The 21,295-nt window shown below is 41.0% G+C and overlaps 1 protein-coding gene across 4 annotated transcripts in view; it reads right to left on the minus strand.

The window, feature by feature from the left end:
• Gria3 (glutamate ionotropic receptor AMPA type subunit 3) overlaps positions 1 to 21,063 on the minus strand; it is a 356,081-nt gene extending 335,018 nt beyond the window's left edge. For all 4 annotated transcript variants that reach the window (XR_015446824.1, XM_004860012.3, XM_004860014.3 and 1 more), the window contains exons 1-2: positions 20,751 to 21,063; positions 19,449 to 19,607 (exon numbers count right to left, since the gene is read on the minus strand). Coding sequence is in view for 3 of the 4 variants with exons in the window: in XM_004860012.3 (XP_004860069.1) it covers positions 19,449 to 19,607; positions 20,751 to 20,859 (268 nt within the window). In the remaining variant the exon portion in view is untranslated. The remainder of the gene's footprint in view (positions 1 to 19,448; positions 19,608 to 20,750) is intronic.
• Positions 21,064 to 21,295: the final 232 nt, after the last annotated feature.

Raw genomic sequence — 21,295 nt, forward strand, 5'->3', positions numbered from 1 at the left:
TTGGGAGATGGTGGAACATTTAGGAGATGGAGCCTAATAGAAAGAATTTAGGTCACTGGGAACATCCCCTTCAAGGAGATATTGTGATTCTGGCCCCTTCTTCTTTTGCTTACCAGCTACCATGAAGCTACCACACCTTCCTTGCCGTGATGTTATATCTCACCACAGGCCCAAGAGCAATAGAGCCAGTCAACCACGTACTGAAACCCCCAAAACTGTGAATCAAAATAAATCTTTACTCCTTATAAGGTGATTTTTTAGGCATTTGGTTATAGTAATGCAAAGTTGTCTAATAGGAATGCAACTTGCATAGTGCCAGTAGTGAGTGCAGGCCATTTCCCTCTCACTCTCTGTCACCCTGGACTTGATCTCTATCTCTTTATTTCCTTTAGTTGATCCATTAAACTCTTATTGTGTATGCACATTCATGAATGTATCTCAATTAATTACTAGGATCTCTCTCTCAAACCTTGAGCGCTCCTCACAAAAAAAAGCTAAAAAAAAAAAAAAAAGAAAAATTATCTTTAGGAATCCCGTGTAAAATAGGTATGGGGTTTCTAGGTCAAAGTTGACACTTTTGATAATGGCCAACTGGAAGTATAGTAATAGAAGTTGATTCTTCAGATTATATGTTCCCACCTCTTCCTCAAAAACACACCCACACAGCACAACACAGGATTTGAGGAATAAATTAATGATCATCTACTCACATGTCTTGCAATTCCATCAACTTTGATTCTGCCTCATCTCAGCTTCATCTTTTTAATTTTATCTCCCTGCCTCTAAAATGGGTTTGGATTCACCCTGAGATTCTCCAGATTTGCATGTCCAGCGTGAGCTTCTCCCTTTGGTTTCCCTACAAGGTGCTTACTCGATAAGAACCTAAGAATGGCAAAGAGGGGGCAATCTCACTGGCCTTGCTTTTATCTCACAGTTTAACTTCACACCTTGAACAGAAGTTGTGAAATATTGTTCACCACTGTGAGTGGATAAGTCATATCAAGGAATCACTTTTGCAAACTTCTCTCTCTATCAGCTGCCTGGCAGGATCCGCATAGACTGAGTCAGCTTCACAGGAGGGGAAAGTAGCATTCATTTAAACCTTGTGATTTGAAGGGTCACACAAATGCCACCCTTACCAGATATAGTTCTCTTGTTGGCATGTGCAGTTTTCTGAAATGTCCCTGGTAGATTCTAGACATGTCACTATTGGGACCGGGACATGAAAGCTCCGAGAAGCCAAATAATATCCTTTGTTTATAAGCTATGGTCTTCACACTGATTTACTAGTATTGATTTTAGGTCAACATCTGCTTAGTGCAGAATGGAGAAGCAGTAACTAGTAAACAGAATTTATTGTATGCCAGGCATTATGCTGAGCATCTGATGTGAATTTCTTCATTTGATCCTGACAATCACCCATGAGTAGGAGGGGGGCAGTATTATGACCATTTCCTCATCCACTGATGAGGAAACTAAAGCACAGAGTGCTTAGGTAACTTTTCGAGGGCCGCATAGCTAAAAGTGGCAGGATCAGAATTCTAACCCAAGACAGTTCTAGTTTTAAAATCCACACAATGGTGCCTCTAATATTTGGAGCTCAAACTTGCCTACAGCATTGAACAAAATGGAGCCCCTATATCTACCTGCTTTCTGGGAAGTTGGGGTCTTGGGAGAAGAGGAAGAAGCTATGAGATATAAATTCCAGAGTTTGTGCCTTTGCCATGGAAGCTAGGCTTGAGTGAAACATCTCAGAGGAGTCTGGGGCATCTCTCAAGCATCTTGAAGCCCCCAAGTTCCTGAATAACGGACAGCAAGGAAAGTGGAAAATTCCCCCCAAACCTCCAAGGGAATCCTGTGATAGCATTGTAATTAAATGTAGTTGAAGCTATAAAGTACCTTGGAGGTCATCTAGTCCTATGTCCTAATTTTTCAAATAGAAAAAGGTGATGCCTAGACAGGGGGAAGTCATGTATCTAGTCTGGAGTAGCAAGGCAAGGTGTATGTGTGGGGGCATTTATGGCTTTTTCTTCCATGACATATCACTACCCTATGTGTCCAAGAATTTCACTCTGAACCAGAGATTTTAACTTTTCAGTTTGACCTAACCTACCCAAAATACTACATCTGATCCTCCTCCTAGCTTATTTGGAAAGCACAAATACAGTCCTGAGACCGTGGATGTCTTCAGGAGTCTTTGCACTGAGGCTGTCAGAGGATCTGGTTGTCCTCACAGATTTTGACCTCAGAGATTAAACACGTCCCCAAACAGCCTCTTTTCCCTTAATAACCTATCATTACCTTAGCGGCCATGAATGCATTGAACTTTCTCTGACAGTATTTATATTTTCAGCGGGCACCAATGCTAGTTTTAAAAGGTTCTGTATGTTTACATCTCACAGTGTAAAGTAGGCCTGACATTCATTTCCCTGAAATTTGTTCCTTTCAAGCTTCTGGGGGGAAGGCACTTGTAGCACAACAGGGCCTGATAAACAAGGTCATTTTCCCTTTCCTTCCACCTTGCTAGTTTCAGAGTTTGGCCACTTATCCCCAGCACAGGGGGCCTGATCTTGACTGGCCCCCACCTGGTGAACGTTTTAGACACAGCAGCCTGTGATCTCGGTAGCGTGATAGAGCACTCTCTAACTGCTTTGCCCAGTGCTTTGTGGCCAAGGTAGGAGTTCTCTCTGTGCAGGAGCTGTGGGGATGACTAGGAAAAGGTGAGCTGCCTCTGGGGATGGCTGAAGAGCAGAAAGGGGCCCTTCAGATTTGCAGGAGGGGTCAAACCTGGATGGATGCTATCCAAGCCCCAGTGGTGGCAGAAGGGAGCCAACATTCTGGAGCTAAGAATACTGAGACCTCATTTGGGTTTAGTGCATTAACACATTTCATACTACATTTCTTAAAGGGCTGCTGTGTGGAATGGCATTTTTAGTCACCTTTGGAGCCTGCTCTTGAAAAACTCCTTTCTTGTTTGTTTTTAAAATAACCTTCTATGCTGTAGAACTTGAAAAGGTTGTCAGGTGGAAGTGTTTGTGTGCTCTCATCTTAGCTAAAATAATGTAAAGATGAAAGTATCCAACACATATATTTACAGAGTACCTGAAGGGATATAATTCAGGAGATGCAGTGATATCTGAGCTGCCATTGGTGACGCAGCCCTGCCCCAATGTGGGCTGTATTCATGCCAGGGTAAAATTAATAATCCTCTGGCTATAATCAATTTACCCCACTCAAACAATTGGCAGTTGTATTATCAAGCAACTGGCAATGTCATCCGCTTTACTAAGTTTTCCAAAAAAGTATTAACTGAGCACTGACTGCAAGGATAAATATTAATAATCAAAGAAATACCATCTGCTGCAGTGGCCATTGCTGGGGACAACAGAAGTCTCTAGGGAATTTGACCAAGTCTGAGGGCATTCTCCCCACCTGACTGACCCACTTCCCTTCTCCCTTTCCCTCACCTGGAATGAGACTGACATTTAAAAATATAGTAGAACGATGACTATATTTTGCTTATCCTTGCAATAAAACTCCAATTAATCAGTATCCACTCTATGGACTCAGGAAATAACTGGATTTTTTTCTCTACTTCCTTTTCAACAAAATTCAGCTAATAAAATCCTGTAGTGGTCACTTTAGAACTGTGTTTAAGAAATGCCTGAGTTCTAGATCTGTTTCTGTGACTGGCTCTGTAACTTTGAGCTCTTTCCTCTCTGAATCTCTTTTCTTATATGTCTATCACATTAAGATGTTGGACCAGATGGTCTCCAAAGTCCTTTAAGTCTATAACAGTCTATATTTCTAACACCAGGGGTTTTCTTTTGAAAACACCTTCTGAGACTCAGTCTAGTCTAGTCTCCCACATCATCTGTCTCCGGTCCTACTATATGACAGTCATACATAACATCTAACTTACAGACTAAGCAGTCATACTTCATGATTTTCAAAACCCCTTCACATTCATTCTCTCATAACATCCCTGTAAGGTACACAGCTGAGGCATTATTATCCCAATTTTGTACATAAAGACACTGAGCCTTAAACCAGTAAAATAAATCCTGTAAGGTCATAGGGCTAAATAATAGCAGAGATGGAACAAGTATGCAGGATTTCTTCAGATCTGGTGCCTTTTCCCTTTGGCAAATATAATAGTGACAACTCATGTCTTAAGAGTTCACTATATGCCAAGTATGTTCTATATGTCTTATTATTTCTTTCTTCCCACAACCTTACAAGGTGGATGTTACTATTTTGTCCACTTGTCAGGAAGAAAAACTGAGGTATGGAGGGGTTAAATTCCTTATTCATGGCTGTGCAACTAGAAAGAAATGGACCCAGGAATTGAACCCAGAGAATATAACTTCTGAGCATAGTCATCACTTCTATACTGCTTGTTTTGAGTTATATAACATGTACCTTATAGAGAATGAAAGATCAGATTCTCTCTTCTGTTGTGCTATCTGGTACAGGAATAATGATCATTTCAGAAAGGCCAAGGCAACTAAAGGCGATAAAGTACTTATGATGTATTACTGTATCTAGAATTATGCTACCGTGTAAACATTACAGGAATTTGAGGCTAATTATAAACCTCAGTGAACTGGGAATCCATCTAAATGAATAAAATTTGGTAATAGCTTTATATATATGTATAATTTTATATAATATATAAATATGTGTTTATAGGGTAATGTTATTATATATGTCATATAGTAACCATGTGAAACAATAATTGATAAGTATTTAAAAAGTTTTAAAGAAGATTTAAAGGGTCTAGAAAAATGTTCCAATATAAAGTAAAAAAACAGGATACAAATCTGAAATTATGGTAAAACCCAATGATTTTACTTTACCTGAGTGATTTTTAATCTATTTGTGAAGTTTTTTTTTTTTACAATGAGCAGGAATTGATCTTATATTTTAACTTCTATAATCATTAAAATGTTTTATATATTAAAAATTAAGTTGGGTGATATGACCTGTACATATAAAACAATTAGAGAAAAAGAGATTCTAGAAATTAGTAAAGTAATAAAACTTTTGGTGTTGCTTTTGTACAGCTTTCTGCTGGTAAGGTTTACAAAGCATGGTAAAAAAGACCCTACTATGGGAATCTGGCAGTCTAAATTCTCATCTTGCTTCCTAATGGGGACTGTCACCTTTGACAAATCTCTTCTTTCTTTGTTCATCCACAAAATAAGGAAGTTGGACTGTAATTACTTGATTTAGCTCCAAAAGTCTGTAATCCGTACTAGACTTTCAAGACTTTGTTTTGCTCACTCCTTATTACAAATCAGATGATGGTAAAATGATGACAGGCTAACACTGGGAGCACTAAATGGAAGCTACCATTAACCATGGCCCCCCGAAAACTTCTACTTTCCTGCATTTCCAGTTCACTTGCTATGGATTTATTCTTCTCTGCTACCTGTTTGAAATTGACAGGATTGCCATTTAAAATTGACAGGGTTGTACAGCAGTGAAAGCTAAGAGGAGAAGGATTATGTGGGAAGACACCTTAGAGAAGTGTCAAGAGTTAGAAGACCTACATTGTAATCTCAGTCCAGTTATCAGCTAGCTTTGTGGCCTTGGGTAGACAGTTAGCCTCTCTGTTCCTAATTTCCTCATTTGAAAAAAAAATCCATGAATGATCTGTAAGAAAACATTTCAGCAGGCTTGGGTAGAAATGAGAAGGGGGGCTGATGCTGGTAGAGTATGGATGTACTGGGATACATACAAAGGAAAAAAAAATCTTGCTTTTGGTTATCACCTGAGCTTTGGCCTGCTGGAGAGAGCATGCTGTTAGAGCAGCCCTGGAATACAGAGGAAGTGAGGGGGAGAAAAAATATCTGTACTGCCTGGTGGTCCCCAGCAGGATCCTTTCTGGTTAATCTATGCTTGTGGAATCAGCTAGTTAACCTTTGCTCTGGAGAGAATGGAGACTGAAAGGCTGGAAAATTTCATTAGCAAAATTTCTCTTTTAACCTTTTCCATGTCTCTTTCCTTTGCTATTTTCAGCATGACTTAGGAAAGCACTATCAAAAGTAGAAAATCCACCCACTCAAGTGGATATGCTGTAAACTCCATCCTCACATCACCCTGCATTAAAGAACTCAGAAAAATCATGGCTGGGAAAGCTCACTTGGCATCCACTTTTCTTTATCTGAGTGAAGACTCTAGGATCCACTTTTCTACTGCCCTACTTTAGAAACATGAACACATTTCTTTACATTGGAAGAAAGAGTGTCCTTTCTTTTCAGCCAGCAAGTGCCAAGGTTATCATGTTACTGTCCACACTGAATGGACAGTAATAAAATCATATCTAGTTCAGGGAAAAAAAGTAGAAAAGATCATAACTTTTTAGACAATTCCATTAAATGATGGAATGAGTAGACTTAGTGGTGTGTGTATACTTTTTAAAGTTATCCTCATTAACTTTTTCTGTTTTCCATTTTTTTGGGCCTCAAATCAAATTTCTTACCCTCAAGGTAACATTGTAAGTATTCAAAGATTACTCCATCCAGTTTGTTTTCAGTTACAGATTCACAGAGGGCACAGGGTGGTTTGGAGGGGTTTGGGGAATGGCCAGAGATACAAAGAAATTCTTCCACAGCTTGATATTGAGTAATTCTATTGCTCTCTTTCATTTACCAGCCACCCCCTACTTTGGGATCATAATAGCTACCATTTATTCAATATTTACTATCTGCTACAAAACATTATAAATGTTTTACATGGACGATCTCATTTAGCCTTCACAATGACTTTGTAAGGTAGTTGCTATTATATTCATTCTTATTTGACAGATGAGAAAGTGAGGCTCAGATACTTAAGTAATCCATACAAGGTCATATGACTAGTGAGAAGGCCAAGAATGAAATGCAGGCAGTCCAGTTTACAACCATTCTTTGCCATTGAGCAGCTCCCAAACTCAGTAGGAGAAACAACCTTCCACTAGATAAGAATCAAACAACAACCCTTTGCCATCAGAGTGGGAGTTGTAAAACCCAAGGGCCAGGAGTGAGCATAGAAAAGCTGGGCATTTTAAGGATTTTTTTATGGAGGAGGAAGCACAACTTTCCTCATTATTTTCCTCTTTTCATGTTTTATAGATCTATAGATTGTGGGAGGAAGAATAAGGCACATTAAGAGTTGGGTCTGGCAGAAACAAGGACAAAGGACACCATTAGTTGCTCTTGCATGAAGTAGGCTAAACTCTTTTAAGAGGTTGTGGTATTTAGTTGAGGGATTGACTAGACCCAGAGATGTGCCAAAAGTGGGTCTCTGTTTAGCTTTCATCATCTAGATGGCAAGAAACCGAAAGAATCATCAACTAAGGTGGATTGATCCAGGGGAAAATATAAGCAGTACATATAGTGTGCCAGAGAATAGGCAATATGGGGCACTGCTCTTTTCAGGTCCCTGGGTTCTTGATTCCAGAGTCCAAAAAGAAAGCTCACACAGTATTGGTCCTGTACTACCCAAGGAAAGGAAAGAAAATGCCTTCCACCAGGGAGGTTCTGGCAAGTTCTTGCTGCTTTTCCTGGTGCCCTTCAGGGATTTTCCTTGCCCATTTCCAGGAGAAGCTCCATGGCCTGACTACAAAGCCAGTCCCCTGGGTGCTTGGCCCAAGTGTTTTATTTCCAGGATCAACTTTCACAGGACAAGTGTCCTGGGCCTTTTGGAAGTCAGAGTGTGCACTGTTTATATAATAAACTGTCACAGAAGAACAGACAGATGAGTTATTTTTGTGATTGGAAGTTGTTCGCATTAGAGATAAAGATAGTGTCTTTGGGAAAGAAGACTCTAGATCTTCTCTTGAACACATTAGCTCTTAGACTGCATCTTAGTGTTTCTGATTCATAGAGTATCTGGGTAGCTGCCACTGCCAAGAGGTAAACTGGTGGGCAAACCTGGATGCATGGGTGAGAAAATGTTACAGGTTAGGCTGGTAGGCTGGTAATCTAAGGGAGTGTTATGATGGTTTCTTGGATTTGATGAAGGACTGAGAGCTGTAGATAGCCTCAGAGAACAGCTGTCCAGGAAAGAAGTCTAACTCCTAAAGGAGTTAAAATAAGGGATTTATTTTTCAAATGAAATTGGGTTTTTGTTGTTAAGACAAAAAGCTCAAAAGATCTTAAACTGATGATGATATGGATAATAATATTCACTATGTGCCAGGCACTATTATATGTGTGTTGTATGGATTTATTTCATTGAAAACTCTCAACAATACTATGAGGTAAGAGTTATAGCTCCAATTTATCATTTGGGAATCTGAGGCACAATGAAGTTAAATAATTTGCCCAAGGTATCACTTTCAGTAGTAGAAGAATTGAGATTAGCAACAATAAGCCATCATCATTGGAAGTACTATCCAGTGGTTTCATGGATTTGATATTTTCATCATAGTTTTAAAAAGGCAGAGAATATATGAAGAGAGATATCTATGATCTTTCTTCCTTGAGATGATAAAGAATAGGACCGGAATTAATGATAGGATGTCAAAAACGAAAGTTTTAGAGATCATCTAGGAGAACCTCCCCACTTCACAAATAATAAAAACTAAAACTAGAGACAGAGAGAATTGTTCATGTTCAGCCAGGTAGTTGATGTCAGGGCTGAGACTAGAACCCAGATCTCTTAATCCCTAGCCCATTGCTCATTCACTCCTGTTCCTCTTACAGTTTTTACTGCTTCTGAAGACCATAGAAATGTGGTATTCCAAAAGTTATATAGGTTGGTCTTAATTTATACCCCCAGCATGGTCAGTTAACCTCACTGGGACACACAGTCTGGGAGTGATTTTCTAGCATTTAAAAAATTCTAATCGAGAAGCGGTTCTACAAGCACACTAGGAGTTTATCTCCAGTGAGGTTTTGTTAATTAACATTAATTTTCTCATTGGTCAAATTAGTAGTGTTCAACATTTGTGGATTGGCTAGAGCTTTGGAAGAGGTATTCCCAAACTAGCAGAAGGAAGATACAATAATTTAATAAGCTCTAGAGCATTATCACTTACAGATGGTACCCTAGGCTCTATTTGTAAATTCACCCATGGGGAGCCACTTATTGGGTTCTTGGTTATCTGAATCCTACCACTAGAATGTTGTCTTATTTGCCTCAAGTGAACCTTTATGCAAAGTTAATGTTGGAGCACCTAAAAGGAAAGGGAGCTGAACTTGAGTGACCTAAGAGAACAGGCTGTCAAATTGTCTTATGCCAGCTTGCTATTATTTTAATAAGAAACAGAACTTTGTCTGAAGCTTTCTTTTATACTTGGCAATGAGGTTATGGTGAAAAGGCCTATAGTGTACATTCTAACTATGGTAGGCTATGGACATCCAACTAAAGGGTACCTAATGATTGTGAATGACTAAATTGGCTTAGGTCAGTTTACGATTCCAGACAACTAACTACACTTCTCTATTTTGGACCTGGGTCTAAAGTTGGTGAGGCTCTTTCTTGGAGTGTATTGGAAGCTCCAACCTTGGGTGATTGTTGATGCATTCTTACTTGATCTAGTCCCTCCAAGTTTGGGCCTATCGTTTGCAACATCAGAACCTAGCCCATTTTTCCAAAGCAACCCCCCACCCCTGAAGTACCTCTTTGGATCTGTTGAGCACTGTTAATGACACTGAGCTGCACTATGACCTTGCTGTAGGCCTCAGTGTTGTTTCAGGGAACGTTAGTTAGAGTTGAGCTGGCACTCAGCCATGGAAGGTTACTCCATAAAGAGTATGTTTATGCAGGATCACAAGTGTGTGCCCAAAGAGAGATTATTCTACCATATTGAGAAACCATGATGGCATACTCCAGGGAGAAATACAAGCTTTTTTCTCTGTTATTGTCAGTAGTTAAAATTAGCAGTTAACAGAGCTTCCCTCAACCAGTCATTTAAGTTGCTAAAGGGAGTATTGTATAGTGTAGTGTGTAGTGTAACAATCAGAAACTTGCACTCTCTACCCCCAATCACATCAGGTGCTGTTGTGGATGTTTGGTTTGTTTAAAAAACTGCATTTGAATGTTTTCAGGCAGGGATATGGACTCCCTAGATAGCCACAGGCCCCACTATTCCCTTTGATTGCACGCCTGGTCCAATTCTTACATTTATATGATCTATCTGGCCCCTCTATTTAGGTGAGATGTCAACTCTGATTGAAATTGAGCCAGGCTCTAGAGACAATAAATTCTCAGGTAGAATTTTGGCCCTACTGCTTAGCCTGCTGTGTGACTTTGACTCAGCTACTTATACATTTTATATCATCTCTGATTCATCTTTTATAAAATCAAAATGAGAGCTCCTCCCTCCTGGCAATGTGATGACTCCATGAGATAAGACATAAAATGCTTAGCATAGTAGCTTTCACTTATTAGATCTTTAATGAATATTTCAATTCTTTTCAGCTTTTAAATGTGTTGTTTGCAAGGATGGGGAAGAGGGCACAAGGAATGCTATATGAACTGATTGCAATACATCTATTTTTAATATATGGGTTGACATTTGCTATAAAATCTGGTTTACAGTATGGCTAAGGACCAGTCACTAGCTTACAAGCAAGGAAGGGAAGAAGAATTGTTAAAATAAAAATCATTCTTTTACCTCTCCTTACCATCTCAAGGAGCATTTTTGCTTTGTTTCTCTCAGAGGCTGTGACTTGAGGCTAGTCCCTTTGTTCTTTTCAAGTCTTGAATTTCTAAACTGAGAGCCAAACTCACTAGTGCTTATACGTGTCAACAGCACTACACTTACACAGAAAAGCAACATACCTGGCATAATACCTGGTGTTTAGTAGTTAATCAATATTCAATCTGAATCTGCATATCTCTGTTTGTCGTACCAGGGCTTATTAAATTTGTGATTTACAAGTTGAGTGCACTTTAGTAACATCTCTTGAGCTTATTAGAAAGGCTTTTCCTTATTTTTCTTATTCATTACATCTGGGGTATGACCCAGGGATTCATATTTAATAAGCATCTCTTGTAATTCTGATGCAAGTGACCCAATTTGAGAAACACTATCTTAAACTAATTAATAAGTATTGGAAATTGCAATTAGATATAAAGATATTTAAGGATCTGTAGCAGATTCTGGTTGATGATGAATATTAGTGGCTTTTCTACCATAAACTTACAAAGCTGTTCATCTATGCAGAGATCTATACCAAAATTTCTATCCATATACTTACCCTTCTATGGACTGGGTCCTGATCCCTTCCTGTCTCATCCATTGCTGGTAGCCTAACCCTTTTTCTGGGCAGCTGCAAAGTTGGAAACCCTAGTTGCAATGAATAATTGGGAGGGTAGATCAGCAAATCATAGAAAATTGAAAGAAACCTATTTTTGATCACAACAATTTTTAAATGTTTTTAAAAAAGTCTTTGCTACCCTCTATCACAAACTGATTTTACTTCTAAAAATTTCCTACAGTAACTGTGGAGAACCAAAGCTGAGATCACCTATTGAAGCAAACAACCATGTGCAAAAAAGGCAGCAAGGCCTCACCATCAGAAGCATGTCAATTGATGAGTCAAAAGCAACTAAAATAGTCTAAGTCATCTGAGATCTTAGTGAATAAAGTATCAGAATTTGCCATGGAGAAGGTGAAATATTGAAAGAGAGATAAAGTATATTTTAGGGATCCCTCTCCTCAAGAGTCTCCTGGTACTGACTGAAAGCCCACCATCCATGTAGTACCCCACTTTCTTGGGCAGATAACTCATTCTGTATCACTTACCTGTCTTGAGTAGCCCCCTCTGAGTATTCTGTAGGGTAAAAGCAGCAACCTGAACAAAGAATTCTGGTTGAAATATTAATGGCTGATAAGGATTTCACTCATTCCCTTCCAGATAGCACACTTGCATTATATCACAGGTTTTCAGTGCAGCAACTCAATCAGATACATTTCTGTTATTTCAGACTAATGACAGACTTTTAGGGAGTAATGTTTTGGGGTAATGTGGCACCATTTTGCAGTCCTCAAATGACACTGGGTAATCTTTTAATGACACCCCTGGAGCAGTCTTCAGCTCAGATATGTTAGACAGTGATATTAGTTCTCTTCCATCTCATCAATGAGTGTCTGACACGAACCCTGAAAATGGAAGCATTTTTTTAGGCTTTTTTGCAACCAGATAGAATTTGAGTAGTGTTGTATTTTGTTTTTAACTCTAAGAGAAATCACACAGATGAGGAACAGATGTTACATGCCTTTTTCTGCCATGCTTTGACTCAGAGAAGAAAAGTAGAAAATGAGTTGGAACCACAAGCTAACTTCAGATCTCTTGAGCAGGTTGCTTTAAAAAGGGGCACTCTGGGGTGTGGCAAGAAGCCAAGACACTGTCATCCTGACTCACAAGGTACCTTTTCTCTCAGCCTGCCTTCTGCCCCCCGCCCATATCCTTCCTTACCAAATCCAACTTCAAGTAAATGCTCTTGTCTGACACTTAATTGTGCCACCCACCTGGCTGAAGTGGACACAGGATTGTTGGGAATATGACAGAGACATCTGTGAGTTAGAAAGAGCCAAATGTGTCTCTTACAGAACTTTTTCTGGAAGGCAAGAGGATGCAGATGTGGGTAAAAGCTTGTCTGAAAGAGCCTTTCCCTTGGTAATCAGTTTCCCTGCTCTGGGCTCTTCTTGCTCAAAGTGTGGTTAAGGACCAGCAGCACTGGCATCACCCAGTAGCTTGCTAGAAATACAAAGTCTTGGGCTGCACAGCAGACCTATTCAATTGTAATCTTCATTTTAACAAGATCTCCAGGTGTTAGTGTGCAAGTAAAAGGTCAAGAAGTGGCATCCACACTGAATTGTACACATAGGGTGTACAATTAAAGGATCACTACCAGCTGTGTTTCCTCTTCTCGGTCTTATGCTTGCTCCCCTGCTTCCTTGAAATAAGGACAAATCACCCTTGCATTGAGGGTAATTGCTGAAGAAGCCAGTAACTGTTGGGAACTAAGAGGCAAGGAGGTCTTGACTGAAGGATGTAAACACTTCGCTCATTAGTGCTGAAATGGATATTCAGAAGAGAGTATGCTGGCTACTTCCATCGGGAGGGAGGCCAGAATATATGCTTGAGCCAATGAAAGGGAGGGATTGAAGAAGTGAGAAGGAGACGTTTCTCAGCTAGGCTTCCAAGTACGTGCAGAGCTATGATTTAGTGACAGTGAGAGGGATGCTGCTTCATTAAACGTGGCATTCCATATGCCATCCCAGAGAATGGAAACTGTCAGTTGAGATCCAGCTTCCCTACCTCCCTTTTCCTCTTCTATGATGTTCCTTCTGTGCAGTGCATCTCTTGCCAGCACTCACATAGGCAATTTCAGACCCCACAATGTCTTTTGTAATAAAATAAATCCCTATGAATGTTTGCTGCTTCCCAAATTACCCCAGAGGCTTTAGGTTTAACACTAAGTTGAACTTGTCTATGCATTATGTGTACTTACAGTCAACCTACTATGTGTAGCTAGCTTTTTACTTTAGCCTATAAAGTTTTTGCCATAGCCAAAGTCAGGTGATTTTGGTTTGGGTAGAGTGAACAGCCACTCTGAGCATCATATTCAGAAATATCCCCATTTAAGTATCTTTCCTTGAGATTGAGCCATTATGGTCCCTATAGTCCCTGGTATTAGCTCAAAAGTTGTCACCCTCAAAGGACAGTGAAATTCCTGAGAAGGATGGACTAAGAACAGGATATTCAGATGAAAAGAGAGAATTAGGTTTGGAAATGTCCAGGAAAGGAAATAGTCCTTAAGTAAGTGTAGTGTGGATGGGACAACAGAAGCAGGGGCAAGTCAGTGAGTAAGTGGTTAGGGACCAGCAAAAGAGCATAAACTGGACACACAGAGCGGGAGGAATAAATAGTGACAGTAGCCAAGGTTGAAATATGAGGAGGGCAAATTCTGTCCATGCTAACCTTTTGCTAAAGACTGACTCCTATGGGGTGCAGCTGCCCTAGTTCAGGGCTGACCCCACACATAGGCTGTAGGTATTTGCAGCTCTGGGTCTACAGTCTGGACATTTCCTGAGCAGCTCTTGAGGGGAGAAGGCTCCTTTTTTGTCTGCACAGCCCCTGTAGTCCTCCTGAATAAACCTGGGGTATTAACTGTACCCTCCTGTGAACATTTCATCAAATTAGACTCAAAGTATGAAAGCCAAAGGAATAAAGTCAAAACTTGAGATTTTAAACAGAGCAGGTAAAGTATACAGATGATTTTCTTGACCTTCATAAAAAATAGAAAGTTTTATGAAAAGTCTTTTAAATACATTTGCAGTTCCCATCTAAGAAATTCAAAGGTGAGTCATCTGGAGAAGAATGTTTATTCTGCCTTCCCCTGAAGTTATGAATTCTATCTTTTAAAATTCTAGCCCTCTCTTAAAAATCTCTATTATCTGTTAATCCTTGAACCAATTATATAAAAATGATAAATCTCTTGTCCACAAAGGAAGACATAACACGTTGGCAGCTGCATTTATTTTTCAATCTGTTAAAATGAAAACAACCAATCACCTTTGACTACCCATAACAATGAAATTTAAAGATATATTGCGAACCAAAACATAATAAAAAATATCTCAATAACCCCCCACTATTCTCACTGAATCTTAGGGACAAGGAAGGGAAATGCAGAATTATGAAACAAGTTCTACAGAGGCAAAAGTAGGGGGATGTGGAAAATTAGTTTTATATTAGGGGAAAAAAGTAGAAATTGTAGAAGAAGAAAAAACACGGCCTATTTTGGAGTAAGCACAGAAAGACAGCAAAATAATTCTCTTTGCTCTTTCCTCTCCAACATTTCTTTGCCCCCTCTCCCATTTAGTAAATCAATAGGAAGCTGCCTTGCACAGAAGGTAATACACTTTGGAGGAGGATCACCTTTACAGCCTAATGATTGTCATCCATTTTTATGGCGTAAATGAACAGCATCATCTCCCTACCTCCTCCTCCTATAAAAATAGATTAAAAAAAAAACAAAATAAACCTTGTGAGAGGGGACTTAAATCTTTGACTGGCACCACTGAGGTGACGTCTTCACACTTCAGTGGGCTAAGCCAGCTGGCCGAGGGGCTGAGAAGTGAGCTAACCCAGTAAGCTTCCTGAAGACTAGCCAGGAGACAGAGAGGGAGAGCAGCAAAGGTGCAAAGATGGGGGAAGCAGGGGGAAGTGGATCCAGAGCAGACATTGGTTAGTATTCTAGGGTAGGAGCCTTGATCCCAGGGTCTTCATCTGGCTCCAAGTTGAAACAGAAGGGACAAGCACCCAAACCAAACCAAAGCAAAAGAAAACCCACCATACTGCACAACATGGGGTCAAGGGAGACATTTCCTTCCCAAATGGACCTAAATGGTTAAATGGATCCTGGCAATTAGAATAATTAGATAATTAGATTGTGACTCTGTAGGCAAGAGAGGGAACCTGCCTTGGCTAAGTACACTTGGTAGTGAAATGTGCTCAATTACAAATGCAGTGCATTCTCAGTAAGCAAGTATATTTCAAATGGCTTGAAAAAAATAATAGACTGAAGATTTGCAGCTAATGGGTTAGGTTTAGCCAGCAAAAGGGATTTTGCCTGGGGCTTCATTAGAGCTTGTGCTCCTAAGTCCCACTCTCAGTCCCACCACCACCATTGCTCCTCCATCAGTGGATTTTTATTTAAGCCAACATGTTTAGAGCACAATTCCATGGTGAATAACCTTTAAGGTTACATTTGCCTTTTCCCTGCTTCTTGCAAACAGTGCGTAATCTGCGAGCACATTTGTTGGCTGCAAAGGTGTACAACAGCAATTTTTGCAATGACAGTGCGGAGAAGGAATATGAGATCTGTGTGCTAATGAGCTGACACTGCAGAGGCTGGGGCGGCATAGTGTGGAGTGCACTACAAGTGCCCAGCAGCAAGACACAGGAGGAGACTTCAAGGGAATCAGCGACGTTTCCTGAGGAATCAAGGCAGCCAAGCCACCAATGGGGCACAGTAGTCCCCTGGTGTTTTCACACCCTCCCCCAAAGCTTGAAGACAATCAAATCTGTTTTTAAAGAATAAATATATAACTTACAACATGTGTGTATAATTGTTTTCACATATATTGATTGTGTGTGTATGAGCATCTATGTATGTTTATGAATGCATGTATCCTGAATCCAGAATATTTACTTCATCCTTCTTTCTGACTTTATTTAGTTAAATTGAAAAGCAAGGCAGCAAATTCTATTAATTCTTATGAAATGGGAATATGTGTTCTAAATCAGATGAGTCTCTTCTATAAACTTCAATTGACTTCTGAGATCCCAAATGAACTACCTTTCAAAGCCAGGGAGACTTTTATTGGCCTCTGAAGGCACAGAATGAAGTTGGAGTCTGTCTTAAGCAAAGCTCTTGAGGCTTGTGCAAAAAGTTGGTTGCTAGTAAAGAAGAGTCTTTAAATAACTGGTGCCTAGTATTCACTTCAAGAAATCCTTCTGAATATATTGTCGGGGGTAAGGGGGGAAATGTAGAGGAAGACTCCCAGGAAGGGACACATACAGAAAACATTACTATTTGTTTATTCTTTGTGTACCTGTTCACTTTCATACCTTGAAAGCATGTGCCTGCCTCAGAATTGAATGTGAAGAAAAAATCATGAGAAGAGATCAATTTTAGTGCTAGGGGAAGCTGAAACGGGGAATTCTGCATGTTAGCAGAGGAACCTTTCTTTTATTTTTGCCAGCCCACTTTATATTTAATCAGAGAGGAGATGCGACCAGATTTGGACTCCTCTGAGATTTCCCTACATTCTCCCTTGTTTTTCAGGGAAGGGCACGCTCGAGGATGCAGGTGTTTTTCTCTGCACAATTAGTCGCTTGGAGGAATGGAATCTGAGGTCACCTGCCAGGTTTCAGTATTTAACTAGAATTGTATGCCAATATCTGAAATATATGATCTCTACTTCCACAAGTAAAAGAATAATCAAGGCCAGTGGAAGACAGTAGACAAATCCAGGGCTTCCCTGGCCTCTTGAAATCACTGGCATCTGCATCATTCTGATACTAAGCTACCAGGTAACAGCTGCCAGGAGACAACTTTGAGATCTGGCCCCCATTCAATGATTGTGACATTCAGACATGACTGTTTTAGGGACTAGAGAAGATGACAGCTTTTCTTCTGTGCTGCGCAGTCAGAAAGTGCAACAGGCAGCTGGGTACATGTCATTGGTTTCTAGATATTTCTCCTATGTGGTGTGTGTCTGTGCATGCATATATGTGTATCTGGCATGACTAAGGGCAAAGCCATTTTTTAAATTTTGTTTTTCTTGTAGCCCAGTGAGGCACAACCTCTCCCCCACACTCTCGAGCCTCTAGCCGTAGCCCAGCCTTGTAAGTAGAAGTGCTGTGGATTTAGAGTGAGGGATTTTATCAATTGTGTTTCCTTTCTTATGGTTGTCCTTTATTGCCCTAAGAAGTAAGACATTAATGCAAGTCAACACCTATATAGATGACTTATTACCTGTTCTTAACCTGAGATTTTTCACATAGTAAGCATCATTTTTCAATTGCTCCTTTGGTAGGGTTCTGATGGCCCTACACTTTGGGGTGTCAATCTGTTTGACGACAAAACTGGATCAAAAACCTTGGAAATCAATCATGCTTGAGAAGCTAAATGGCTCTCTTTTCTCAGTTCTCATCAGTGGAAAGACATTGAAGGGAGTTGAAATAAATATTATTCACTGTTAATGATAATAAACCCTGGTAATTTCATATATTTGGTTTTAAATCTGTTGTGACTGGCTTTTAGGAAGCTACCTTTGAGATTCAGCCTCTTAATGAGAATATAGTGCTGCAGGATTAATAGTCAGATGTGTGCTGTAAATGCTACAGAGACAGGCTGGGACTAACAAAATAAAATGCAAAGTATAGATGGACATTTTGTAACTTTCACACCTTGCTGGAATTAATAAATTTCTATTTTTGTCAATGTTGGAGAGCTAAAGAATGTCAAATACAGAGTATCTCAGAATATGTTCATAAAAGGATCTGTACCTTCAGCTAAAATTTTCTTAGAGCCGATAACTGTCATTTTTTTTTTTTTTGGTACCAGGGATCGAACTCGGGTCCTTGCACTTGCGAGGCAGGCAACAGAACCACGGAGCTAAATCCCTGGCCCAACTGTCATATTTTTTGCAAAGCCTTTCACTCCCATTCTTTTGATCCAAGTCTTAAAATCCAAAGAACCTGTGCCCTTGGGACTCTTTCAATAGTTTTTGGAAATTACTTATCTTTTGAGACAGAGGATTTGAACAAAGTCATATAAAAAGTTGCACCTAATGAAACATAAATGGTATTTCTCCCTTGAAAGAAAAACAAAACAAAACAAAACATAAGTCCCAAACCACACCAACTATAAAAACAAAACATGCTTTATGTTATCACTGGCCTCATTGTTCTTAAACTTTTGGTGAAATCAGCTTGAATGAAGAATTTTTGGCCTTTCTCATAAAATAGTCCATTCAGCTAGTCTTGTGTCCAACGAACTCTTAAGCCATTTTGGCTTAAAAGTATTATTACTTTTTAAAATGTTCCCTCCCCAGAGAAATAATCATGGGCACAACTGTGGATTTTAGAAATAACTTTGGAGCCTATGAAATTCTTCATGTTGTTGTTCAGTTTTTCCTGCTCCAAGCTTCTCTCTGCTGCCCAGCCTCTTGCTGTAAACTAGGAACTGTGTTGTCTTTAACAATGTGGAAGGGGCAGTGAACAATACGAAGAGACAAGAACTTGCTTTTCAAATATTCACCTGAGCACAGTCTTTTTCCTTCCTTAGAGTTCGCCAGGCTTCATCACTTGGAATCAGTTTGTAGTCTTATCCATTCCTATCAGAGCTATCTGGGTGAGAAAGGTGATATTCTAGGACAGAAAGAGGCCAGGGAATCCAGCCTGATCTGTCCCTCAAGGTCATTTGTTTGCAGAATTTTTCATATCTGGTTCTTACTTATTAAGCAATTGTCAAATTCTGCTCATTCTTACTGGTGGGGCACTAGCTCTAACATCCAAGGAATGTACATCCTGAATTGACTCAATCAAGAAGCTGCTGCTGCTTCTTTTTAAAATTCTGTCTGAAGAAATTTTCCTGAATAACCATGCAATGTTTTTCTTTCTCGCTTTCTTTTCTCCTAGCAAAAATAAATAGATAAATAAATAAGGAGTGAGGGAGGGAATGCCAAGTTAGCAGGGAGGAAAATGAAACTTTTACATCAAACCTCATTCAAGGCAGAGTTTTACCTCCCTTCACCTTCCAGAGGAACACTCCAGTGTTGATTTATGCAACAGGAAACTAGGATTGACTAGAGCTCCTAACAATGTCTATTGAGATCATCACTCCCCAGCACACACAGACACCGGGAATTACAAGCAAAATGCAGATAATGTCCCCAGGGTCCCAAAGGGAGGAAAAGTAGATCTACTTACAAGCATTAGTCACAGAAAAACTATTGGAAGAATCCAAGTGATCTACGTGGTAATTCAGATGGAAAGGCTTCTCAGTGGTGTTCTGGTTGGTGTTGTATAACTGCACAGCAAAGCGGAAAGCGCTGTGCTCCTGAACTGTGTTTCTCATGAAAAGTCCACCTAGAAGCAAGAGGAACCCAGATTTGTTGTTTGTCCCTTCACCCTAGAACGAGTTAGAAATCGGGGAACACTACATATCAGATAACCCCTCAATTTTATGGAGATGGACAATTGAGGGTTGATTTTCAAGTTGTACGTTTCTCAAGTCTTATGAACTTAGATTTCGGCCAGCAGAAACCCGGTTTCTCTAAATTGAACAGAAGAGCTTGGAGAGAAGGGAGAAAAGGAAGAGGGGACCGCTTTGGGGTAGGAGGATAGAACCGAGAGCGGACTCGGTTCTTTCTTAGGCGGTAGTCTTTTCCCCTCCCACATTCTAGTCCCACTCCCATCCCCACAGCTGGTTCATTTTTTTTTTTTCAGGGGTAAAGGGATAGGTCGGAGGAAACAATTTCATTCCCCTTGCTGCCCCATACCATTCTCCATTAGCCAAGCTCTCAATCTCTCGATACAGGACATTAGTACGGTAACCGCATCAATTCTAACTTCTAGACTTGTAAATACAGACAGAAACAGAGAACTCCCTCCGGGCTCCAGGCGGACACAGCGGCAATTCATGAATTCCTGGTCTGCGTGACTTCAGCCGCTGGCCCCCTTAGTGCCTTGGCTCACCCCTTCCTACCTCATTCGCCGCAGACCCCGGCCACTGCTAAGGTCTGGGGGACCCAAAGTGGGTTCGACTTCCCTAACACTAGCCTGTCTTCCCGGAGCAGAAACACGGGACAGGGCGCCCCGGCCCGGGTAACGTGCCCTGGCTCGGCCAGACAGGCAGCATCACCCTGGGACAACTTCCAGCGGCTGCACGCACGCCATGGCAAAGTCCAGAGCAGCGAGAGCTAAAAGCCGGGACTCTTCGCCCCTTTGCAGCAGCCCAACCTTCTGCTCTTCTCCCCAGTTCCTCTCAGCTCGGAAAAACCCGGTAGTCCACCTGCGCCAGCCCCAGGAGACCCCTCTCTCGGCCCCGATGCTCCCCAGACTAGCCGGCTCCTTGGGACTCAGATCCCCGCGACCTCTGCCTGGTCCCCATACCCGGTCACCGTCCCCAGACTATGCAGGCACAAGGACCCGCGGCCGCAGTAGCCCCTCTGGGGCAGTGGTCTCAGATGCAGAAGAGCCTGCTCCACTGGCTGGCTCTCCGGCGCTTACCTATGCTGATGGTGTTGGGGAATCCTCCGTGAGAATGACCCAAAAGCCCCAGGACGAAAAAGAAGACTGCCCAGAGCACGCTTTGCCCCATTTTCTTCTGCCGGGCCATGTTATGCCTAAAACGAAGCTGAGAAGAGCATGGGCGCAACTCGAGAGTCGCCAAAATAATAATAGAAAAAGAAAAAGAATGCGCCGGCTCTTACACCCCCTCCTCTCAACTTGCTCTCTCGCTTCTCACTCTTCCTTTCCGCCCCACACTAGTCCTCCTCATCTGCCGCCTCCTCCTTCTCCTCTCTCCCCCTCCCTCCCTCCCTCCCTCTCTTACGCGCTCTCTCTCTCCCAGGATCTCTCACACCCCCTCCCTGCCCCCCACCTCACTTCTGTCTCCACACCAGTCTGGAAGGCGGGCTCATTGGCTATGAGCTGGGTTCGCCAAAGAGATTTTGCTGGGGGGCCTGGGGTGGGGGGGGGGGAGACAGAGACAGAGACAGAGACAGGGAGACACAGCAAGACAGAAGAGAGACAGAGGCAGAGAGAATCTAAGA

This window comes from Heterocephalus glaber, unplaced genomic scaffold, assembly GCF_053883595.1.
Source record: "Heterocephalus glaber isolate CG9 unplaced genomic scaffold, H.glaber_assembly_v1.0 deba00001729, whole genome shotgun sequence".
NCBI lineage: Eukaryota > Metazoa > Chordata > Mammalia > Rodentia > Bathyergidae > Heterocephalus > Heterocephalus glaber.